At 37.8% G+C, this 26,736-nt stretch overlaps 1 protein-coding gene across 1 annotated transcript in view; it reads right to left on the bottom strand.

Moving 5' to 3' along the window:
- CNKSR3 (CNKSR family member 3) overlaps positions 1-26,736 on the bottom strand; it is a 92,449-nt gene that overhangs the window by 21,815 nt on the left and 43,898 nt on the right. Inside the window, exons 3-5 of the mRNA XM_063443429.1 lie at positions 13,333-13,535; positions 12,117-12,204; positions 2,788-2,829 (exon numbers count right to left, since the gene is read on the bottom strand). Of these exons, the coding sequence (XP_063299499.1) occupies positions 2,788-2,829; positions 12,117-12,204; positions 13,333-13,535 (333 nt within the window). The remainder of the gene's footprint in view (positions 1-2,787; positions 2,830-12,116; positions 12,205-13,332; positions 13,536-26,736) is intronic.

Here is a 26,736-nt window from a genome sequence, read left to right as displayed (position 1 = left end):
AGGCGGCCTGTCAGGCCCCGCAGGTCCTCCCTGATCAAGGCCACGTCCGCCGCGATTTTATTGTGGAAATCTGCCATGATCTCCTTTATGGCCGTTAGGGTGACTGGAGCGGCGTCTGAGTCGCCCTGTGGAGGCGCTGCTCGTGCTGCTGATTGCCGCACCATTGCTAACGCGTGGCCTTCGCCGTCTTCCTCCGACATCCCATCAGAGAAATCGGAGCAGCCGCCATGGAGGGCCGCCATCGCAGACTCCTGGGTGCCATGTGCCTGCCGCCACAGGTCCCCAATGCTTCTCCCCTGCTGGGGTCGGTCGGGCTTCAGCTTTTTAGTTTTCTTGCCCATCAGGTTAGTGTTGGGAGCCTTTAGGGCGCTTTGTTATTTGTGGATCACCTCTGTTTTAGGGTTTTTTCTCCCGTTTTTAGCCGGAGCTCTGAGGCCCTGCGTCCGTTCGCTTCGGTGGTTAGGCCACGCCCCACTCTCCTGTTTTTTAATCGTTACTTTGTGTATAAATTCATCCGTATTACTAATAAAATTAAATATTCCAGTACATACATATGTATTTAATTATCCATCTATCTATATTATTTCTCAAAACAACCATCTGAACTTGGGACCTTTACAAGTCTAAAGCATAGAGGATGTATCCCTTATAAAACATTAGAGGAAAAATTCAAAGGGAAATCCTTTCTACTTGGCAAAACTATTGCATTTTTCAGCCAAGAAATAATTAATTAATTGAACTATTTTGCTAAATTCCATGTCCATCAAAAGGAAGGCTATTACCGAGTCCAACTTCACTGAAGTGAAAAGCAGGAAGCCATGATTAAGTGCTGACAAAAGATATGAAGATCACCTTGTCATGTTTCAACAGTCAAAAGTGGAATAAAGCTGCACTTGAAAATGGCAGACTATAAATAGGGGGGAAAGAGTTACCACATAGGAATTACCTTAACACTTTTACGATGAAATTTTAGCAGGCTGGACAAATATATCCAATTCTATGTCAGTGCTCAATGGGGCAGATCGGATCTCAGAATCTTTAGGAATGAATTATGTAAACAGCAGTTAACTTCACAGACAGGCTGTCAAATAGGAACCAAATGCGTTTTTTATTTTGCACTATATGCCAAACTATGCTATATTTCCAAAACAACTTTGAGTGATACTGAATAGGATTTATCTAACAAGAAAATCTTTGACTCTATTAACGTTTGAAAAACATATTACCTTGCATAAAGTGCATTTAAGAGTCACAAACCACAACTTTGGTTTGGCAATGGACAGTTGTTAAAAAGAACAGCATTTTTTTCAATACAAAGTTTTTGTAAGTGTATTCTTAAAATATTGTTTCCCAGACTCCATTATGGTTCGTGTTAGCAGTGGATATAACAAAATACTTATTACTGGCAGGTACAAAGCCACTAAAGGCACTTCTTCCTTAACGGGACTCTCCAGTCACCTAAAGAACTTTAGCTGCTGGAAAGTTTTATATGAGAAGAGTGTGTCCTGTTTTTTCCACTTTACAAAAAGTGCAGATTTTGATGGAAATTGGCACTTTTATAAAGTAAACTTGTTACACCCTCTGGCTGTCAATTAGACACATGGTCCTGTTACTTCCTGGTTTGGTTAGCTCAGTGGAGCTAAACTCAAGAGGAAGTCAATTGCCCCGAGCACCTGCCTTGAAAATACTTCTCATTCAGCTGCATTAGAAAGTCTGTGATTGGACAGACACAGAACATATTGACTGAGTTAGTAGGGGGGAGTTTGCAAAGGCGTCAGACATATAACCTGAATGAAAGAAAAAAAATTCAAACAAATGCGTGCATGTTTTCGTTTGGAGTATATTTACTATACAGTGATTTTTTTTTAATATTTAGTCAGTGGAGTGTCCCTTTAAAACCTTTTCTTTTTTTAAGTTTCTCACATCAAATGTCATCACACATAACATGACATTATTGAACATGAAAACCACTAATACTTCTCACAGATATTTATTCCTGATGATTTCAGAGAAGGCAGAGAGGCTGCTGCAAGGAGTGGACTACAAATACATGTTATGGCTATTTTAAGTTTTTAATTAAGTTATCAAACAAACAAAAAATGTACCTGTATCTAAAGAGAGCAAGGAACACACTAAGACACTAACATTAAAGTGATACTATAGGCACCAATAAACCTTTAGCTTAATGAAGCAGTTTTGAAGTATACATCATTCCCCTGTAGTCTCACTGCTCAATTCTCTGCTATTTAGGAGCTAAATAACGTATTTTATGCAGCCCTAGGCACACCTTCCTGCATGTGACTTGCAAAACCTTCCTAAACACTATAAAGATGGATCTAATGTTTACACTTCCTTTATTGACATAATGCATTATTAAACTTTACTTATCTCCTGCTCTGTCAATAGCCTTCTATACCCAGCAGCAGCATACTATACTATGTGTTTTTAAAGTTTAATTTACAGACCAGAAGATAAAAACTTCTAAAACAAGTTAACATCTGGCTGAAAAATGAAACTTTCTTCATGAATGCTGTGTCAGTCACAACCAGGGGAGGTGTGGCAATGGCTGCATGGACAGAAACAAAGTGGATTTAACTCCTGAATGACTGAGAATTGAGTGGTGAGATTGTATAGGCATGATTTATACACCCACACTGCTAAAGTTGTTTTGATGCCTATTCTATCGCTTTAAAAAGAAATATATTGATTTTTAACCTTAGTGTTCCCTTAATAAATTACATTTTAAATAGGGTTTTTGCAAATCTCGTTCAAACTAAAGATACTTACAACATTAATCACTGCATCTTCCATTTCTGTGACAGAAGATTCCTGTAAGACAGAAAAGAGCACAGCTAAACATCAACATCACTACAAACCAATATTGCTTTACAGTTTTAGCCTGCTGACTTAATATATTTGATTTAATTGCTGTATATCTAGGTACACACTGAGCCATATTGAGAAACAATGGTTTATGGAGCTTTGATATTTAATGCAACAAGTTTGGACAAATTACTGTCAATAACTAATACATGACAATTGCTATTAAATCATTTGAAACTTATTGAAAGTAAATCTATCTATCTATCTATCTATCTATACAGTATAGGTGTCAAGCAGAGCTTGCATTTTTGTTGTTGCTTCAAAATGATTTTGGATAGCACTCATAAATTTACAATGCCATAATTATTACAATGAGAGGCAGCAACTGTGGTGCTTAAATTGCCCCTTTAAATTAAAATACAAGAAGTGAATGGTATGCAAGAATTATATATACACGTGTATAAAAGCCATCGAACACTGAAACTGGCCTACTTAACAGGATTAAAGTAACTCATTGTTGCTCTTGTAGCAGCCAAAGTAAAGGCAACCAAAGGAATGTCTGTGTACACTTGAAAAGGAACTGTACAACAGAACAAGTCCAGATTAATTATTTGCAGTCCAGCTGGTATTTAAATACTTGAGCAAAAAAAATAAAACTATAATGCCTGCAGTAGCAGACTAGAAAACATCAGAGGCAAATTAAACATCAGGGGCAAATTAAACATCAGGGGCAAATTAAAGGAACACTATAGTGTCCTATGAACTATTTCGGTGACCCCCCCCCCCTACGCATTTAAGATAAAAACATTTTTTTACTCACCTTTCTGCCCTCACCATTCCCATAGGGAATCATTGGGAGGCTAGTGTACATGCTTGTCAAAACGCTGTGCTGCACCAATCAAATGCTCTTTTAAGCAGCATTTGATTGAGAACCTGAGAAGCCCCTCTAGTAGCTGTCAAGAAGATAGCTAGTAGAGGTGCGTTTAACCCACACTGAAAGTATTACCGTAAAAAAACATTGCAGATTTAAAACAGCAGGAGCTCTGCACCTAGACCACTTCATTGAGATGAAGTGGTCTGGGTGCATTTAGAGTCCCTTTAAGCATTAGTTGAAAGGGAGCAATGCTCCTTAAACTTTTTAAACGCTTACATTTTTTTATTTTTATTGTGGGAATATTTGAAAATAGAAGTTTATTTTAAAACTATACCCATTTTGCAGAAATATGACAATCTATAATGGTATTTCCCCACACACAAAGGGGAAGTATTACTTGCAAAAGAACATGAGAAAATTATAATATATAAATATAAGATGTTTAAATGAAATTATAGCCATACTAACAGGGTTTCTCCATGCACCATAACCACTTCAGTGTTTTGAAGTCGTCTTAGTGCCTGAATTTTGTACATGCAGAGTCTCTCAGCCAATTAATGGCCAGCAGGATTGACTTCTGGATAAATACCACCCATTGTTGGGACCTTTCGCTTTCCTTAATTCTTGCTGCATTCTTAAGAATAGGAAGTCACTTATTACTCACTATCCCAGTATGTGGGTTGGATGGTGTAGACCCAAGTAGTATTTCAATCTCTTATTACCTTGATATAAATGTGTATGTATCTTTTTGTCCAACTGTGGTAAACAAATGGTTGTAACAACTAGAGAACAAAAAATCTCCATATTTATTACATAAGAAATCCTCCTATTCATGATAAGAGTTCCCAAGCACACTTGTATGGACACGTGCTATATAATTTCTAAGAGATCAAGGTTACGAACCCAACACAGAGTGAGCAAGATTAGATCAGAATAAAAATGAAGATATATTCAGAGAAAAATCAGGCAAACTATTTCACCCCACAATTCTAACATTTCTTTCTAATTAATACTTTCCCTTTAAATTATTTAGAGCTAACAAATCCTATTGTTAGTTCAGTATCATAGCAATGATCATGCCTCTAGAGAAGGTGGAATGTGGTTCCACTCCAGTGAAACAAGGTGACATTGCTTAGCTATTTAAAGCTTCATGATACAAGTTATCTTAAAGGAATATAACTATAAACTTTGTCATTCAGTTTCCGTTGACACAACCTTAACTTGGTTAAAGCAAGTTAGGTTTGCTTGAAGTTTTACCAGTTTGCAAGAAACTACTCTATTCTTCAAACTAAATATTACATTGATTCTTAAAAAACTATGATTCCATCAGGGTTGTTACAATACAGCCTTTGAAATGGAGGGATACATTTGGTGGAGAACGAATTGAGATAATGAAAAAAACATGCAAACAATTGACAAAAAAATGATGGGCTGGAATGAAACTGACAGACAAAACATTAGCAAAATGCACAAATGGGTCTCAGGACAAAAACAAATACTTGCTTAATATGATTAAATCATATTTCAATTAAAGGCTCAATCTGACCGATTCATAAAATTCAACTTACGCCTAAAGCTCTTTCCTTGGTGGCCAGCATGTTCACATTTACGGCCAGTGATGTGATCTGCCATATGGGCCAACTACAGTTCTGCACACAGTGTCTTTTATCTGAAAAGGCAGTGTGTTTACATTAAAAAGCCTGCAGGGACAAGCTATAGAAACCAGAACCACTACATTAAGCTGTAGTGGTTCTGGTGAATATAGGGGCTCTTTAATATGAGATAAAATAGTTCCACTAATAATATACTGAATTGCCTACTCACCACTACATGAGGACAAGAGGATGATGATGGGCTCAGGCTGCAGTCTGGCTCCACTGATCTGGTGTAAAAGAGGCTCTCTGGAGACTGTAACAGTGCTCACAAAAATGAACAAACAGGAAGCAGCTCCATTTTTTGGGGCACCTTACACAGCTCAAGGTCTGGGCCCCCATGGACTGACTGTGAGTATGCCTACAAGGCCTGCCCATAAGTCCACCTACATGGCCCACCCATGAGTTTGCTCACAGGGAGTGGAGTGTATGTGTGTAGGGGATGTGTTATTGTAGAGGATGTATTGTGTGTGTGTGTTCTTATAGAATGTAGTGTATAGGGATACCAATTTGTGTAAGGGATGTAGCGTATGCAGTATGTGTTTTTGTGTGTAAGGGATGCATTGTGTGAATCTGTGTTTGTATGTGTAAGGAATGCAAGGTGTGTTTCGGTGTATGTCATGTAATGCAGTGTTTGTCTGTAAAGGGTGCATTGAGTGTGTGAAAGAGATACATTTTGTTTCTGCGTGTGTATAAGAGAAGCAGTGTGTGTGTGTGTGTGTGTGTAAGGGATGCATTATGTGTTTTGGTGTGTCTGTGTGTGAGTAAGGATGCATTGTATGTTTCTCTGTGTGTGTGTAGGGATGCATTGTGTGTTTCTGTGTATGTGTAAGGATGCATTGTGTATGTGTGTAGCGTGAAAGAGAGGATTTGTGGGGTAGAATAGGGACTGAGAGGGGAGCAGCTCTTTATTTTTATTTTTTATAGTGCGCTCCCTTCCTGTCAATTAGTGATCTCCCCTCCTGTCCCTTAGTGCTATCCCCTCCCCCCTGACCTTTAGTGCTCTCCCCTCCTGTCCCTTAGTGCTCTCCCTTCCCTCCCCACCCCTTAGTGATATCCCCTCCAGTCCATTATTGCTCTCTCCACCCGTCCCTCAGAGCTCTCCTTCCTGTCCCTTAGTGCTCTCACCATCCCTCCTGTCCCCAAGTGATCTCCCCTCTTCCTTAATGATCTTCCTGACCCCTCTGTCCCTTAGTACTCTCTCCTGCCCCCTATCCCTCAGTGGTTTCTCCCCTCTCTTCCCTGTTTCTCAGTGTTCCACTCCCCTCCCTGTCCCTTAGTGGTCTCCCCACCTCTTAGTGGTCCTCTCCACTCCCCCTCCACCCCCCTTAGAGATGTCCCCTCTGTCCTTAGAGCTCTCCCCTGCCCACTGTCCCTTAGTGGTTTCTCCCCTCTCTTCACTGTTTCTCATTGTTCCACTCCCCTCCCTGTCCCTTAGTGGTCTCCCCACCTCTTAGTGGTCCTCTCCACTCCCCCTCTCCTCCCTTAGTGGTCCTCTCTCCCCTCACCCCCCTTAGTGGTGCTCCATCTCTCCCCCCCTTAGTGGTCCTCCCTCTCCCCCACCCCCTTAGTGGTCCTCCCTCCCCCACCCCTCTTAGTGGTCCTTCTTCTCTTCCACTCCCTCCCCCTTAGTGGTCCTCTCCCCCCTCTTAGTGATCGTCCCTCTTCTCCTCTCCCCCTCTTAGTGGCCCTCCCTCTCCTCCTCCCCCCCCTTTAGTGGTCCTCCCTCTACCCCCTGCTCTTCTCCCTTAGTGTTCCCCTCCCTGTTTTGCCTCCTACTTAGCTTTGTATCGTGGCCGGGCGGCTCGGACCGTGGTACACGAGCTTCTGTTTCCTGTACCCGGCCGGACTGACAGGAAGTGTTCACTGAGTGAGCACTTCCTGTCAGTCTGGCCGGCGGCCGGGTACAGAAAACAGAAGCTCCTGTGCCGCGGTCCGCGCTGTCCGACCACGCTACACTGAGTGACTGGCAGGAAGGAGCGCTGTGCGCTTCCCTCCTGCCAGGTCACCCAAATCTGGTGCTCTCCAGGCTGGTGCGCCCTAGGCAACTGCCTAAGTTGCCTATAGGACTCGTAGGCCCTATTCACATTATAATTCAGGTTTCATGGCAGAGCTGTTTTTGGAAATTGAGAGTAAAGGTCTCTCTTATCACTGCAATACTCCATCTCATAAAATTTACAAGCCAATTACTGTTGCTGTCTTCTGTATTTCGAGTGTTTCCCTATGAAAATATACAAAAAATGCTAAGGACTGATGCTAACTATTTCAGTACTGGCTTTTTATTTAAGGCAACACTGACTATCACTCATCCTCAAGAGAAGTTTTTTTGTGACAATCACAACAGGACACCTATCTTCAAGAGGATAAATAAAAATGATTGCAGCATATTCCAAACCTCACTCATGGGGAACAAAAATTCCTAGCAAGAACAATATTTTTACAAGATGTCTGGTGAAGTATAATTAGGTAAAGTGTTCTGTCTGTTCTCTAAACGGCTACATGATTCCAAACAAGATTTCAAGCTTTTGACAAAAATTACAGCCAGTAGACAGCAGCACTTTTCAAAAAAAGTCATCTTTTTGCTACAAGTGTACCATTGAACAATTTAATGTCTGTCATAATGTAGTTTATATTCAAAAAAAAAGGACAATACGGAAAGAAAAGAAAAAAAATATAAATGGTTTATTATATATACTGAGGATTTGAAGTAACACTATGACAATAGTTTTATAAAGCCTGGGAAACAGGGAAAGAATGTGAGATGATGGGACTGGGAGCATCTATGATCACTGATGCAGGACCAGCTCAACTACCTCCTTAAAAATACACTTCCCTTCACAGCTAGACTATGAATTAAGTAGCCTTCTTGGATGTAGCCACTGCCTACTTTTTGCTCAGTAGGGGTTCTCAAGATGCTCCAGGGAGAAAAACAATGCATGATGGTACTTCACGGAGTTCTTCTTTAGAAGGTATTATTATCAGCTCACAAGTAGCTTTATATACTGACTGCTAGCACATATAAGGCTGCTGGTATCTACTTTAAGTCCAAGATATAGTTACATAGGAATGCAGGAGTAAGGTGTAAGCACAAAGCAAAAAAGGTGGTGGTGGTGGTGGGGGGGGGGGGTGTATTAACGGATGGCAGCAAAGCCTTGGTAGGAAAACCTAAAACCTACTGAATATAAAAAAATATATAAAAAATCCAAAATATTAGAATGAGGATGAGCAAAGAGAGATGAGAAAAAAGAAGGAAAAGGGGAAGAAAAAAGAAATGAATACAATTAATTAAATACATTAAATAAATAAAAATTCATAATAAGTGAATGGATAGGTCTACTTTCACTAGATATACGAGTATGATTAATAAAATAGTAATTTAAAAGGATTATTAAACAGATATATACTATTTATTCATTGACATAAAATCTATAAAACACACATGTAACATGTATCATACTGAGCAAATAGTAACTCTGAGGTAGCAGAAGTAACAGTAGCAAATAAAGCAACAACAAGAATCCTTCTTGTTCCGTGCTTGTTGTTGCTTTATTTGCTGCTGTTATTTCTGCTACCTCAGAGTAGCTGATTATGATACGTTACATGTGTGTTTTATAGATTTTATGTCAATGAATAAATAGTATATATCTTTTTAATAATTCCTTTTAAATTACTCTTTTATTAATCATGCACCTAAGGAAATACTTCATATATCTAGCAACGGTAGATCTATCCATTCACTTATTTATTTATTTTTTTATTATTTATTTACTGAAATTGTATTTATTTCTTTATTTTAATTCATTTATTTAAAAAAAAATATTTATTAATTTTTTCCCTTTCTGTTCTTTTTGAAAACATTTCTTTGCACAGCCTCATTCTAATATTTTACATAGATACATAGGCTGAAAAGAGGAATGTGTCCTCTTTGTTGAGCCTCTCACATCTGTTTTGCTACTGACCCAAAAGAAGGGGAAAAAAAAGTTGGAAGCACTTCCAATTTTGCAACAAACTAGGAGAAAAAATCCTTCTTGACCCCAGCATGGCATAAGATTTATCGTTGGATCAAGAAACTATTATCCCACAATTTAAAAATAAGTTCTCTAAATATTATGTTTATGCACATATGCATCGAGTTCCTGTTTAAACATCTGTACAGAATCTGATAAAACCACCTCTTCAGGCAGAGAATTCCACATCCTTATTGTTCTTACTGTACAAAAAAAAAATCTTTCCTTTGACTTAGACTAAATCTCATTTCTTTTAGTCTAAACTCCTTGTGTCCTTTGTATATTCCTGTATGGTACTCACAGTTCTTCTGTCTGAACAAAAAAAAAGTACGCAATCTCGGTATCACTTAATAAAATTACAGCAGGGGGGCGGGGCCTGGCTTCTGGCTGAACAGGACGCAGGGTGATGGAGCTCCTCAACCCTACAGCCTTTTTCTGTACAAAAAGGGCAATAAACCCCAAAAAGTCGCCTAGCAAGGACATACCTATACTCAAACATAAACAGGCAACAAATGGGCGTGAAAACCAGATTGCGGATCAAGCCCGTAGTGAAGAGGGCGCTTTGCGGCCTACCAATAGATACCGGGCGGGAGACGCGGCCGGTCTCCTGCCCACTACTCGACTCGCAGGCAGCCCGAGTCTCGCTTACCCCCCCCCTGGGCCAGTGGGGGTTATCCCGGCCCCCGCAGGGACACACACTGAGGTCCTCCCAGATCATTGTGAGCTACCCGCACGAAAATCAGAATGCAGTGCAGTAGCGTCCAAGATGGCGGATGCGGCTACAACTCAAATAGCAACGCAGCCTCGGGACGACCTCACCGACCCAATCGGCCAATTTGAAGCGCGACTGGATGCAGCTTTTAATAAGTTCTGGACCAACCTCATGAAGCGAAGGTATAGAGTGCCCCCTGCAACGTCGCCACAGGTGAGAACGCAGACACTCAGCGAGAAGAGGCGCGAGAGTCCCCCAAAAGGCAACCCGACCACATTAAAAGCACAACTCGTTACCTTGCGCCCTCCTGGGCCTAGAGCCAACCGGGGGCCACCCCCCAAGCACAAACCACACTCGCAGAAGGGAACAATACGACACGTTCAACGCGGAAAAGCTCTCTACAATCTCCCGGCTGCGAAGAATTTGGCCTCAAGGAGGACCCAAGTTCGTGGCACCATAGTGCAGGCTCTGATACAGGCCTGGGGCAAGGGGAGTACCTCACTCACAACAAGCAGCATGGCTCACCACAGCACTCACCTAAACGATACCCAGCATCGAACACAGTCCTTCCAGATGGAACAAAGAGATACAGCTACATCTCCCAACCACGAGAGGTGCATGCAGAAGGTCGGAGTCGGATGAATCCACACAACCCTCAGGCACCAGAGTCAGAAACCTCCTACTATTAAGGACGCGATCGTACTTTCAGATATATGTTTTGACTCTACAGTACCTCTACTTTCCTTGTCGCCTACTAAACTCCAATCTGAGACACCAGACGATTCACTCAGAGACTGGCTCCCACGACCGTTGCAGACACCGTATAGTTTTCGTTTATGATGTTTATGTTACTTTTTCCCCATACATTGTTTAATGCAAACTACTGTCTCATACTGACTGTACTTTAAAATCGCCTAAATTGCAAACGACAGTGGGGATGGGAAATCAGTTTATGTTTTTTGTTTTTTTTTTTGGGGGGGGGGGTTCTCTCTGAGCCCCATATGCGTGTATTACCTGCTAGCCAGACTCATAACCCATAAGCTTCCTAATGTTAACATGTAGAGACACATAGAACTACTTCCAACTCAAAAGCTGGCCGCCAGCACCCAGTAGAGGGACAGCAGTATTGTTTAGCATTTAAATTGCGTTGTGTATTTTCAGCCTAGACTACCTCTCTTCGCAGCTAACTATGCAGATAAATCCTCATTATGTTTCATGTTTACAAGTTTAAGGGCGCCCTTTAGCACCTGAGAATATTAAAGCGACCTCCCACCTCCATGGTTAGACAGGAAGGATAAGCTTGCATTTAGAAACAAGATGTGCAAATGCTCTGAAGGGCCTTTCCAACCTTTCTCAGCATGTTTAGCGAGTGTTTAGCAACCTACCATCACCTACCATACGTCTCATAAGCATGAATATCTTGATGTTATAATGTAGTTTTAAACAAAAAGTGCAGTGAATCAGACATGTAATGTACTCTACCAGTTAATATTTTCTGATACCAAATGCAATGTCTCTGTTACTCTGTAAGATTTGCAAAGCACTACAAAAATAAAGAATTAAAAAAAAAAAAAAAAAAAATTACAGCAGAGAGAGTACAGAAGCTGGAAGTAACTTCAATATGGCATTATCCATATAATTGTATATAAAGGGGTTAGCAATGCATTGCAAAACTGATAAATGACACTACTTCAATTCTGACCCAGTTTTTAATAATAATTAATGTATAATAAACATCTGCCCATGGAGCTGTGTAAAGATGCATTTTAAAGGAAGTGTTTCCAAGAATCTAAAAATGTTTTAGTCAGTATTACCCTTTAGGCTGGTTAATCACATGGAATGTAATTCACAAGCATTGGCAGGTTAATGGTTACCATGACTTGGGTGGGATTAGTGAAGGAAAAATGTTAAGAGCAAAAAAACAAAAACAATGATACAAGGACGACATCATTTTTATTATTTTTGTTTCTGTTTATCTTTTCCATATTTTGTTTATTTTATGCATGAATATGAGAAACTCCATTTAAACCACAAGAAAATCCACTGACCTGTTGAACTGTGGTCGTGAGATCCAAGCATAGCTGAATGATTTTGTTCTTTGTTGAAGAGAAGTCAGTGATCCCTGCAAATGGTGTCCTGAAACCAAACAAAACTCAGATTGAACAAAGACAACTTCCAGCTCTTTGAACAGAGCATGCTGGCAAGCAAACTACACATATTTTGGTCGTAGGTCATAAGGCCAAAGAACATCTTTGCTAGTTATAAAACAGTTTCCTCTCTCTTACACAGTTTCGGGAGCTAAATAAGAGCTAAAGAAATAAATATATATTTAGAACACCAAGTGAAAATTCCTTAACATAATAACAGTCTGTCTTTTATCAAGATGTCACAGACTGTATAAAATTGTTTCTGTTCGATGACATGCCAGGGTTTTCTCCAAATGTCTTTTCATTTGTTATTACAGCAAAGAAAGATTTTTTTTTTTAGCTGTTTATATACAAAGTCAAGTACATGTCACACTCTCTACAACCAGTTCAATTTGAGCGCAGAAAACAATTAAAATGGCTGACCTGGGCCGTTTCTCAGGCTACATTCAAGATCTTGGCATCTACCATTTTTCTGAGTACAGCTTCATCCAAGCTGCATTTTAAATATTTTACTCTTATTATTATGTATAGAGCACCAACAAATTCCACAGCGCTGTTCTATAACTAAAAAGCTTGGAATGCAAATGAACAACAGTTTGCTAATTTATGGAAACTACTGAATATTTCACCATTGTTTGCATAATAACAACTAGTATTTATATAGCACCTTTCTCCCAGTGGGACTCAAAGTGCTTTTCAGCGCACGCGCTTGGAATTAACCAGCTGAATAGTAATAGATGTTATTAGTACCCAATTGATGGCACTCATTTTATTGACCCTTTCTGGTTTTGAACCTGTGACCTTGCATTTTTGAACAGGCTTTATAGTCAGCTACCTCACCAACAATTCTGGGTACCAGCACTAACATTCTCTCATAATGTCCTGCATATACACTGACACTACATTCCAGCATAGAACTTGATATCCTTGCATTTGGTGTAAGTACACATCAAATTAAAAAAAGGAGAAATCTGAGAGGTGTGCTTATGGTTATAACAATTTTTATGAGACCCTCATCTACCCCACAAGATGGGAAATCCATCAGTCTCTGAGTATGTTTGTATATTTTTGTCGAGTTAATCTGATATGCATGCAAAAAGGCATCCATTTATCTTACCTGTCCAGCCATGCTAATAGTGCTTTAGCAGAACCTATAAGTTCAACCACAGAAGTCAAAAATTCATTGGGAGGTTTGCGAGCAGTATTTCCGTCATATGATGTACTTTTTCTTCTATTGCTAATGTAGTTCTGAAGATTGTTTGATGCAGATCGAAGTTTTAGCACCAGATTCTTCATGTTGTCAGTTTCCACACCGTAATTCTGCCAAGATAAATAAAATAAAAAAAAAGAAGAGATGGTAAAATTAAATATTTGATCTATATTAGCTTGTTATAGGCATCTCTCGATCAAGTTATAAAACAGAGATCTTGAAATAAATACCATTACACACAAATTAACATATTTGAAAAAGTACACTAACCATAAATGTGAAAATGTCACTAGGAAAATGCATACTATAAATAACAATATATACAAAAACACTTAAGAAACCCAAGGGAATAAGACTATTTAGATGAACTGAGCTAACAGGAGTGGCCATGTTAAAAAAATTCAATCCATTGTTTTCTAACTGATAGAAAAGCTGGCTTACATTCTTAGGTATAAAAAATTGAAACGAAAACAATTAACAAGTCAAAATATTGGAATTTAATGAGCTTTTATGTTGCAGCTTTATTTTTGATACATTATTCGGATATCCGGTTACCTCGATATTAAAATCTTTTGTTACATTGTTCTTTTTCAGGGTGTTATTTGAAAAATAGGATGCATAGCTTGTACAAATTATTAATACAAAAAGGTAACATTGAAAGAATATGAGACAACAACAAATGTAGATTTACAATGTATTTACATGTATTTATTCTTCCTTTGAACACATATTGCTTGAGAGTATAAAATATTAGAAACCATATGGTGTCTCCTGTCTTGCAATTCTTCCATAAGAGCTAGAGAATTAGTGCAAAAGCAAATATAGATTTTAAAATATACAGTAAATCAAAACACAAATATGTACATAAAATACACTGTATAGTGAAAATGTCAGTATAACTGACACATTTTCAGAGTACGTGCTCATGGTAAAACTATGCATCTGCATTAGATTTAGAATTACAGACATAACAGCAATATGTGCCCCAAGCATTCCCAGCTTGCTCCTCACCCCCAGGCTATCATCATGCAGTCCTGTACTATCTTGGTCATACAAGTTTTGTACAGTGTGTGGGAAGGAACAACATTATTTACAGCCATTCCGTGCTAAGTAGAGGGATTAACCAAAGCTCCAGAAGTTTGTTTTGCCTCCAGACAAAGACCAGTACAAGAAAGTCATGTGAAACGTTTCAAAACCATTTGTGATAAGAAAATGAATTGAGTGTTTTTGCTATTGCCATAATTTCCTTCTTTAAAGGGAAAACTATAACTTCTCGGGAATCGAAACCATTAAATAAAACACAGAAAATCACCTTTACCTTGTGTTAAAGGGACACAATATGCACCTAGACCACTTCATCTTAATGAAGTAGTCAATAAAGTGTGCCATGTCCCTGTATTTTTGTCCCTGCAGTGTAAAACATTGACGTTCTGCTTAAATATCTGTAGTGGCTGTCACTCAGACAAAAAGGTAAGCTAACATGAACAACAGATATCCCCAATCAGCCCAAAAGGCGACTGATAATCTGTATCAGCATCGGCTCTGGAAAAATTATATTGGTCGAGCCCTAATAAAAATATAAAAATATGCCTGCTAGTAAGAAAGTTAGGAAAGGAGTGGACCAGTAAGTGCTAGGGGACAGTCCTTAGAAAGTGTAGAGCTAGCGCATCATTAGACACATTTATGCCAAGCGCAGGGTGCTGTCTGAACAGTATGCCCTTGGTTGGTCATCTTGCATGATTGGCAGGCAACCTGACGTGCATTCACACCAGGCTGACTATAGAATTCTTCATGCAGAATTTTGGGCAAGTCCCTTTGGGCGGTTCTGGTTAAGTGATTCACATCAGTGGCCCACTCTTTTACTCCACCCACTGAATCCTGCATCACCCACTGCTGTTCAGGGGTATGGATTTACGTGAAAGATGAAAGTGAGAGATTAGCATAGGGTATGTGTTTTCTGATAGCTATCTCCTGTGAGTTTCCCTCCAGCACCACCTCCACTAGATACATGACGCTTGGGAGTTTTAACTGTTTTGCGGTTTTCTGTCAATAAGATTCTGTAATTAGGCCATCATAATTGTCAGCACCAGGCCCAATGGGATCTTAATCCGGCTCTGTATCTATGTAAGTATGGCAATGCATGTGTGTGTCTCTGGGATTCATATCTATTTCTGTTTGTTCCTATGAATGTGTATTGTTTTATACATGTATGGCAATGTTTGTTTCTCTGTGAGTATGTGAGAGCTTGCATGCATAAGACTAGGTGAGCCTAACTTTCTGACGGGAGCTCCTGTTATGTCGCTGAAATAACCAAGCACACTAATCAAAAGAATTGCCTATATGTTTCACAGGAGAGAATATGTAACAAAGGTCAAGTACAGAGTCTGCAAACTTTGACATAAGTGCCATTCATGGCATGTAGGGTGCTTTAACATCGCAAGACTGACAAGTGATTAAGTGATTTAGAGTGATACACAGGTAACCATGGCAATGTTCTGACTCACTGAGAAGTACCTAGTACTGGGTGAGAGACACCACAGGCTCAACCCACTGGACCACCAGTGATCATCATGGTTTCATGCCACTTGCCCAGCCAATTTGTCATCAGCAGGGTGTAGATATATAGAGAAAATAGCTAGAGTTTATATACACACATACACACACACAGTAATATATGTGAAGAATCACCCTCCATGCATTCGTTACTTTCTCTTCGTCAAAATAGCTATTTTACCGAACGAGGACCACCCTGGGTAGCAATTAGAACGTAGAATCCTGTGTTATTGCACGAAACCACAAGCTAATTGAGTGCTCCTGGGTGGCCGCCATTTCAGGACATGAACACGTGGCGAGAACAATGGATGGTGGCCATCTTAAACTCCCGAACGGCCGGCCAGCTGGACTTAGGCGTCGAGCCCCTGGAACTAATTTCTGCATGGCTCTCCAGCAATCCCCGGTCCCCCATGGAAGTCCCGTCTGACCCATTTACACGAATTGCACATGAATGGCGTTCGTGAGTTTCAATCTACCGAACGAGGGGAGCACTCTCATGTAACCAGCTACATTATATCTATGGGGGTTTTCGTGCAATTTTCATCCGAACGGAGACTGGCTTGCACCACTGATTTCATGGAACTCTGAGTCGGCTACAACCTCGTGGCGAGCCGTCCAAATTTCCACACGGTATAACTCCAAAACTACCGAACAGATTCTCACGAAATTTGGATATGTTGCTCACATCACCCTCAGCTACCCAGGGATATTTTATATTGATATGTTATGTATAAAGTATGTTTCTAATAATTGTGAAAAATGTTAACTTTTCTGGCCACTAGATAATTGAGTTTGATAAGTGCTTAAACCCAATTATCTAGCCTGGCCCAGAGGAGGAGTTATGTACTGTATAAATTGTGTGATACCAGCGATTTATTACCCTGTGGATTACTTGGCGATTTTATTTTATGGGAAGAAGGGAATGCTTGACGGAGTAAAGGAATGTACCATCACAATATATATTAGATAGCTGGAAAAGCAGCAGGTCACAAATGTATATTTTTTTATAGAAAGCAATGACCTTCTAAAATATATTACTACAATGTATTCCATATTTAATGTAAAAAGTCACTCTTAGTGAATGCTACGCATGCATTGAATGTCAGCAATGCATTCCTATTTAGGCACAGACCATAGAACCTGATGATCTCACAAAAAGAGATTTGGACTGCAGTGAGAAATCTGTCACTGTATTACAACACTGTATCACAGGTTTACAAAATTTTTTACGTTTTTTTTCTTTTAGGTATTCAAAGCTATTTTTTATATGTAAATGAAACTCAATTTTTATATATATATATATATATATATATATATATATATATATATATATATATATATAGTTTTCCATTAAGATGTCATCTAGCTGTAAGGGATATGGAAATATCTTCAAACCACTCAACACAATGGTGCCATAAGAAGAACTTCAAATACCTTCCAGATTTACACTGGCATACTGCCCATCCGGCTGATTCTACTCATTTTATGAAATCTTGCTTTGTTTAGTTTATTTTCTGTTACATGTACTGTGTAGTGTCACCATAGACACTGAGACTGTAAATCTGTAAATATTTCAAACAAAGGATATCCCGTGAGCTGGAAAATATGGGAAACTTGTTGTTTATTTGAACATGGAATTGTATATTTGTAAAAGTAACAGCAGGCTTCCTGGATATATCTATTAATATAAAATACCTTGGAAAAAGTAGCACCTAACGGTAGATTCAGCCTCACATTTTTGTTTGAAGAACTGGGCAAATCATGATTTTTGAATATTTGTGCGTGTGTGTGTATACATATAAGGTATATAAATTATATCTAAATCATTACTTGACAAGTTTATCAAGACCTGTCAAGTCCAGGCATATGTGCTACTAGCTAGAGGAACAATGACCAGGGACATTAACGGTCTTTTATGCTAGAGAGTGCATATTGTACCTTATTAAGCACCTGTGCACACATGGTTTGAAATCAAAAGTCAATAGTTTTTGTTGCTGCTTCTTCCAGGAAAAATGCAGTGGGCTTATGTTTGTTAATTATTCCATGGAAAAAAAGGCTCATGCAATATGAAAATACAATATTCATGTATATACTAGAATATTAAAATACATATTAACTCCATGTAATGCTAGTATTTTATACTTAAAAACTGGTATAAGAAAAATCTAAAATTATTAGATTTTAAGTAAAAGTTTTAAAAAGTATATTATCTGCCCCTCTTAATTATTGAGAAACATTTAGACTCTACGAATTCAAAATTGTTTCCCACCAGTATATTTTTTATTCTATTATTATTATTAAAATTACTTATAAAGTGCCAACTAATTCCGCGGCACTGTACAAGGGGATTCTATCTACTTTTGTTTTTCTATCAGTTAGCATCGGATTCCATTTGATTGTATGTTTTGTCAATCAATCGTTTCCTGGTTTGCCTTCATTTTCTGAGAGACCCATGTGTTAAATTAAATGAACATCCACAGCACTAGGAATTCAAATACATTGATCATCCACAGCAATAAAACCATTGACAGGTGAAGTGGATAACATTGATAATATTGTTAAAATGGCACCTGTCTAGGGGTGGGATATATAAGGCATTAAGTGAATAGTCAGTTCATGTGTTGGAAGCAGGAAAAATGGTCAAGCAAAAAGATCTGAGTGTGTCTTGTGAGGTGTCCCAAGTATACAGTGATTAGTACCTACCAAAAGTGGCTCTAGAAAAGAGAACTGGTGAACCGGGGTCAGAATCAGTTGCAGTTTGCTGAGTATGAGCCTGTGTACTCCCCTTCAAAGCGCCAGTCTCCTCTGTTAAGCTCCAACTCTTTGGCTGAGATCATTAATATTGATGATCTCAGTCAATCCAATTCTTTTGTATGCGTGGCAAAATGTGATGCGCCATACAGATGGTCTCTCCCAGACCATCTGATAGAAATAGTGGAGTTTAGGTTAATCCTGCAGAACAGCAGTGTTTTTCAGCTGCAGGCTAAAAAAGAGGCACATGGCACCCAGACCACTTAATTGAGATCAATTGGTTTGAGTGCCGATAGTGTTCCTTTAATTACATCTATTAAATAGTGTAATCAGAAGCAGTCAAAATGCTTCTTTAGCACATCACTTTTTGAATAAATTGAATGTATGATCAAAAACACTGTTAATCATTGCTCCTTATACATTCAAATAGCAGTCCAGAATGGTTTTCATTTATAAAGCATCAATATATTTTGCAGTCCTCAACATTGGAAATTATTGTTATCGCAATGTATGTGAACACATATAAGCCCATTTTACACATAAATCTTGGTGTTAAAATAAATGTGAAATCAGATACAGGATTTTTTCTCTTTTTACTTAACATTTTTTTTTTGCACTTTATGGAACTCTGTAGTCACCTAAAAAACTTTAGCTTAATGAAGCAGTTTTAGTGTATAGATCATGCCTCTGATGTTACACTGCTCAATTCACTGCCATTTGGGAGTTAACCCCTTAAGGACCGCTGACGGTTCAGGACAGTCAGCAGTAAAACGTGCGTTTGGACCGCGGACGGTCCTGAACCGTCATAACGGTTTTGGGCTACTTACCTGATCGCCGTCGGTCCCACGGCGGCGATCAGCTCTCCTCCCGGTCCAGGGGGGTTGCCTGTCTGCCCGGGCAGCCCCCCCTCGGCAGATCAGGACCCCACGGCCATGTGATCACTCGATCACATGACCGCAATAGGGGTCTGTGTATCTGCCTGCAGGGGGACTGTCTGTGCTGACAGGCAGTCTCCCTGCAAGTGAAAAATCAGAAATAAAGTTTTAAAATAAAGTAATAAGTGTGAAAAAAATAATAATATGTGTATATATATATGCTATATATACACATGTATTATATCTATATATACCTATATATATTATATGTATATATATCATATATATATAATGTCACACTAAGTGTATTTTTATATTTATATATACGTATATAATTATAAAAATACACTTATATTTAAATTACACACGAATATATACAATATATATAATAACTATATATATGGTATATATATATTATTATAAAATACAAATAATATGTTAATAAAAATAAATAACAAAAAATAAAAATAATTTTTAATAATTAAAAAAAAATTATATATATATATTCAGTTTTATTCTAACAGTATTTTGATATTGATATATATATATTTATATCAAAATACACTTAGAATGTAATGATATATATATCTATGAATAAATAAATAAATAAATAAAAATAATACGAAATATACATATGTCCACATACATAATTACATAAATAATTTCATAAATATACACGTAGACGTCAAATATATACATATGTATATATATTAAAATTCTACGTGCATATTTATGTAATATTTTTACCTAATTAAGTAATTTTAATGATTGCAATTTGAGGGACCTGCCTGCCAACCCAGGCCAAAAGTCCAGATAATTTAATTTGCTAGCACTGTGTTTAACCCTGTAACTTTCTATGACACCCTAAATCCTGTACATGGGGGTACTGTTTTACTCGGGAGACTTCGCTGAACACAAATATTAGTGTTTCAAAACAGTAAAACATATCACAGCGATGATATTGTCAGTGAAAGTGACGTTTTTTGCATTTTTCACACACAAACAGCTCTTTCACTGAGGATATTATTGCTGTGATATATTTTACTGTTCTGATACACTAATATTTGTGTTCAGCGAAGTCTCCTGAGTATAACAGTACCCCACATGTAGAGGTTTTATAGTGTTTGTGAAAGTTACAGGGTCAAATATAAGGCTTGATTTTACTTTTTTTTTTATTGAAATTTGTCAGATTGGTTAGGTTGCCTTTGAGAGCGTATGGTAGCCAAGGAATGAGAATTAGCCCCATGATGGCATACCATTTGCAAAAGAAGACAACCCAAGGTATTGCAAATGGGGTATGTTCAGCTTTTTTTAGTAGCCACTTAGTCACAAACACCGGCCAAAGTTAGCGTTTTTTGCATTTTTAACACACAAACAAATATAAATGCTAACTTTGGCCAGTGTTTGTGACTAGGTGGCTACTAAAAAAGACTGGACATACCCCATTTTGAATACCCTGGGTTGTCTACTTTAAAAAATATGTACATGTTAGGTGTGTTTCGGGGATTTATGACAGATAACGGTGTAACAATGTCACTATTGATACATTTAAAATATATATATATTGAAACAGCAATTTCCTACTTGTATTTATAGGCCTATAACTTGCAAAAAAAAGCAATAAAGCATGTAAACACTGGGTGTTTTTAAACTCGGGACAAAATTTTGAATCTATTTAGCAGTTTTTTTCATTAGCTTTTGTAGATAAGTAAAAGATTTTTCAAGTAAAAGTCCAAAAACATGTTTTTTTTTTTTATTTTTCACCATATTTTATTATTTTTTTTAAATACAATATATGACATAATATAAATACTGGTATGTAAAGAAAGCCCTTCTTGTCGTGAAAAAAACAATATATAACTTGTATGGGAACCGTAAATGAGAGAGCGGAAAATTACAGCTAAACACAAACACCACAAAAGTGTTAAAACTGCTCTGGTCCTTAACGTACAAACATCGCAAAAACAGGCCGGTCCTGAAGGGGTTAAATCACTTTGTTTCTGTGTATGCAGCCCTGGCCACACCTCCCCTGGCTATGATTGACACGGCCTCCATGAAACAAAAAAATGGTTTCACTTTCAATCAGATGTAACGTACCTTAAACGATTTTATCTCCTGCTCTGTAAATTGAACTTTAATTACACACAGGAGGCTCTTGCAGGGTCTAGCAAACTATTAACATAGCAGGGGATAAAAAAAATGTAAATTAAACGAAACTTTCAATAAAGGAAGGATAAACATTAAATGACTCTTTACAGGAAGTGTCTAGGAAGGCTGTGCAAGTCACATGCAGGGAGGAGTGACTAAGGTGCATAAACAAAGTGATTTAACTCCTAAATGGCAGAGAAATGAGCAGTGAGACTGCAGGGGCATGATCTATACATTAAAGTGGTTAATTAAGATTAAGCTAAAGTTGTTTTAGTGACTATAGTGTCCATTTTACTTTTTTTTTTACAATGCTTCAAAGTACAGTCTAAAAAATGCTAAAGAGAGAGTATACCCAACACCTGTTGATATTAATTCAATAATCTAAAAGTGCAATCCTACGTTCCATTTCTGGAAAATGTAACACACAAAGTCCATTCAGCTCCATCATCCACTACTGGTCTTGGCTATAGCACAATCTTTGCTTTGGCTACACACAGGGAAAAATATTTCTGTTCTAGTCTTCCTGTGTTTTCTTCAAGGGTCAGAGAAACACTTTCAGCCCTGGGCAGTAGCCCCATTAGTGAATTTATCACATGCTCTGCCTTGAACCTTGTTCCATTCTATTTTACATTTGGCAGTAGCTCCTCTCACTTCAGCCAACCTGTGTAGAGTGCAGAGTGGAGAGATGAATAACACAAGAAATGGTCCCCAGGTTTACCTACTAACCAGAAAGAAGCACACGTCTCTTCTACTCAGATTGCAGCAGGTGTTGCTGCCCATGAAAAATAAAGTGCCTCACAATCGTCACTAATTACCAAAGGGGGTAAATACCTTTCTGCCTTCCTACAGAGCCTTTGTGTTATGACTAGGCTAGAGATGTTATCCATGTGTGCTCTCACTTTATCTTCTCTTCTACCAAAGCAATTCATAATATGGTAGTTTTTAATTAACAACCAGTGGGCTATCAAATTACTGGAAAAAAATAAAAATTATGTATCCTTTAATAACAAAACCAGGAGTGGCAAAAGCCCATTATCTACACATTACCTGTATATTGGTAAGGAAAGTAAAATCCCCCATGTATGCCTCCTAAGCTAAACTCCATGATAAAGTGGTCTCTTTAGTAATGAATTAGATGTGCAAAGTATAATTCATTCACCCTTACATTCTGACATTCTCACCCTATTAAACGGAGATCTGGTTCTTTTCTGACCATGGGAATAAACTGAAGTTGTGAAAAGGATAGACAGTGGGCATAAAGAAAAGTTATACTTACTATCTACAAGATGTAAATGATAGCTAGTATAAAGAGTTATATGGTGGACCTAAAAAAAGCCATTCACCAGCTCTGTGCTTTGCATACTTCAGTAAGAATTATGGTTTCCAGTTTGCATTTATCCAGTTTTGGTATCTTAGGTTTCCATTTTCAGCTGGCATGACTGGTTGTGGCCCATTTGCTTAAACGCACCTATAGTCCCAAAAATGACAATCACTATTTTGTCCACCTCCCTTTTCTTATTAAGTAAAATAACATTTATTCACCTCCTTTCCTGCACCGGGGCTACTAAGCTGCAGACTCCAGCTCCACCTCTGGTGATGTCAGCATACAAGTTGACATCACCTGCAATCTCCTCCAATCCATTGCTTCTCATAGAGAATTAGTAGAGTTTGATTCCAGAATCGAGTCTTACTCAGTTCTGAAGGAGGAAGTGTGTTTTATGGTTGTCAGAAAGCCAGCAACTAGGTGTGTGTTTAACCCTGAAATGTAAACATTACGTTTTCTACAAACTGCTATATTTTAAATTACCGGGTTAAAATGACAAGATCACTGCTCCCAGACCATTTCATTGAGATGAAGTGGTCTGGATGACTTTAGTAGTCATTTAATAAGTATAGAGCAATGCTGTTCTGCCCTGTTTTAAACTGTTGTTGTTGTAGTATCTGTAGCATTGATTTGGTTGATATTAAAATACAGTTATATGCCTGAAAAAAAATATTTCCTATTTCTTATTTTAAAAAAAACATTACATATCTTATATTTTAAGCAGAAATTAAGCTTCAATACATGATTCTTTTTTTAACTTTAAGAACTATGCATGTTAGATGCTCCCAACAATGTGTGTAGGTTAGCAGAAGTTGTATATAACAGATCTGACCTTGGTTTACCTTTTATTGGCCAGGGTTTTACTGTTTCAGCACATTTTCAAACTATTGATTTAAAACATATTGCTATTGTGTTCAACCCCTTAAATACCAAATGCTATACTTTGGAGAACTCAAAATCTGGCACCTAAAGACCTTCTGGAAGCTCAAACAAGCCATGTGTATGTTAAATGACTGGGTCATTCTGTTTCAGAATAGGAACTTCAAAGAACAGTTTGTTATGACAGACGTAGACCATCGTTGGCCTTTCAAAGAGTTAATAAAAGTCAATGAATGATTTCCAGTCCCCCTTTAACAATAGAATTCTTTCAATAACAGCTTTCTCATCAGATTTATACAGTGTTTGGAGAATACACAAAAACTTTATTAACTTTTCATAATAAGGGACAAGACATTAGGTTTTTATTAAAGCTGTACATTCCACTTGAGTAAATCATTCATTTTTTTCTGTGACCACATGGCGTGCCAACTTCAGAATAAACAGAGGTTTAGGACATTTCCCAAAAATAAAATTATATTTTACATCTGTTTTGGCACTCCTGGATGGAACTCAGTAAAATAATTTGAATGAATCTCAGTGTGTTTTTTAGGGATATTTTAAATAAATGTTTGCTTTGAATGCAATGACATGTGCTTCTTAAATATAAGTCCCAAGCTGCTATGGTCTACCTCAAAATTTCAAGATAATGTAAAACAACTATTTTCATAAGAAATTATATTACATCTCTAGAATGTCAACAGTAATGCAATTGTAAACAAAATGTAAAAATATAAAAGTTAACCACCTAATCTTAAAGACAGCGCATTTTTATATATACTCCTGAACAAATTCTATCCAAGGATTTTTAGATTATTTTTTTTAAACGTGGCCCAGGGGTTGTAACATCATACAATAAAATTAAAAAAGAATCAAGCAAGTCCAGGATAAACAAATACAACAAGTATTAATTTATATAATTAACCTTTATTCCTCAAATCTCAAATTGTTTAAATGGGATGAGAAATTGATCATTCTTATTACAAATTATTGGAATTAGATAATATCCTATGCTCTGGATCATATTACACCCATGAGTTAGCACATAGAATTCTAAGAACATGGCAAGTTAGTACGTATAGTAGCTCCCTGCACACTGGACTGGAGCACACTGGACTTTCTATACAACACAGAGAATATAGAGCAGTGTTTTTTAACTCCGGAGGCAAAATTGAGTGCTATGGAATATCAGCAGAACAAATTGGTTCAAACAGATATGAACAAATATATTCATAGATTCGTTAAAACATAGGCAACAGAAGATAATAATTGGGTTAACCATATAAGCAATGTCTTAATCAACAGCCTTTTGATATTGGGAGAATTCTACTGAAGGTATTTTGTTGAATTCATTTGTTATAAAAAGGATTGCGATTTAAGAATGGGCCATTGAGTCTATTTTATAGGCAGGGGCTAAAGACATATAAGATATTTTGTCACGTTAATTATTTGGATCCATGTAAAAAAAATTATATATATATTAATATAGAAAAGTATGAATTTTTAACAAAATGATAATTAGTAGTCCTGGGATTACTCAGGACGCTTTCATTTCTTATAACTCACTCCATGATAAGGGCTATAAGGGCTCAGTAAAGGTAGTGTTGACTGGTAATAAAAATTCTCATTCTGCCTTCATTCAATACATAGTTCTTTGGAGTTCCTAGGGCTAGATACAGGTACTTATTAAAACCAGTGACAGGTGAATTGAATAACATCTATTATGTTATTATCAAGGGGTGGGATATATAAAAAAGTGAGCAGTCAGTTCTTGTATTTTATATGTTGGAAGCAGGAAAAATAAGCAAACTAAAAGATCTGAGTGACTTTGTGTGATAATAATATTTCATATTAATTAAGTATGATTGATTGATCACTATTGAGCAACTCAAACATTCATAGATAGTTAAGATGGCACCGGTAAGCATATAAACACACATAGCACATATTACTAGATGCAGGCTTGAAGGCCTTATGCCACAGCTATTAAGAGCTGACACAGCACTACAGCTGTTTACTACGCTGACACAGCACTATAAGCTGACACAGCACTTCAGCAGTTTGAGAAACTTCTGTTGCCATCAAAAACTTATGTTGCCATCTCTAGAATAGTACAAAGAAAGCTTGTAGATAAGCGATAATTAACCGCACAAGACTGGTGGCGCATAAGTTCTGGTGGTCCTGAACAGTCTAGCCAACTGCCAGGTCCATCCAGCTGCTTGTATCAAGGTCTTTTGCTGGGCTGCACTGATAAGGAACTACTGTCTGTCCTTGAAGACAGGTATATAAGACTAAGGGAATCTTGCGCTCACTTGGAGAACTACCCACCTGTAATGCGGACGCGTGTTACTGGTTTCTGCTGTTCCCAGAAAAGAGGGTCTCTCCGAGTAACTGCCTGAGTTCTCCCCAGTCATGTGTGGCAAGGAGACAACCAAGCTTCTCTAATAGTGATGTATACTTAAGCTGATATATCTAGATACTAAGCTGTTTGAAGTAAATGCATGCAACTACTTAAATGAGAGCAAAACTTACTTTGCTTAGATCACTTTGTGGATAATAAAGTGTAGTGTGAATTCTTATATTCAACTTGGTCTTTGTGTGATTTCTCTTTCCTATAACTCAATATACTCTATCCGAACTGGGTTGTGTGCCCGCCAATATCGCTATAAACCTTATTAGGTATTGATTATTACTTTTTGGATATTGGTGCTTCATGAATTTAATGATTAGGCACAATATTTTGACATGGGCCAAATAGTGATGGCTAGATGACTGGGTCATAGA

This window comes from Pelobates fuscus, chromosome 2, assembly GCF_036172605.1.
Source record: "Pelobates fuscus isolate aPelFus1 chromosome 2, aPelFus1.pri, whole genome shotgun sequence".
Taxonomy (NCBI): domain Eukaryota; kingdom Metazoa; phylum Chordata; class Amphibia; order Anura; family Pelobatidae; genus Pelobates; species Pelobates fuscus.
The sequence above is the reverse complement of the archived record's forward strand: the minus strand, read 5'-3'. Positions and strand labels throughout refer to the sequence as shown.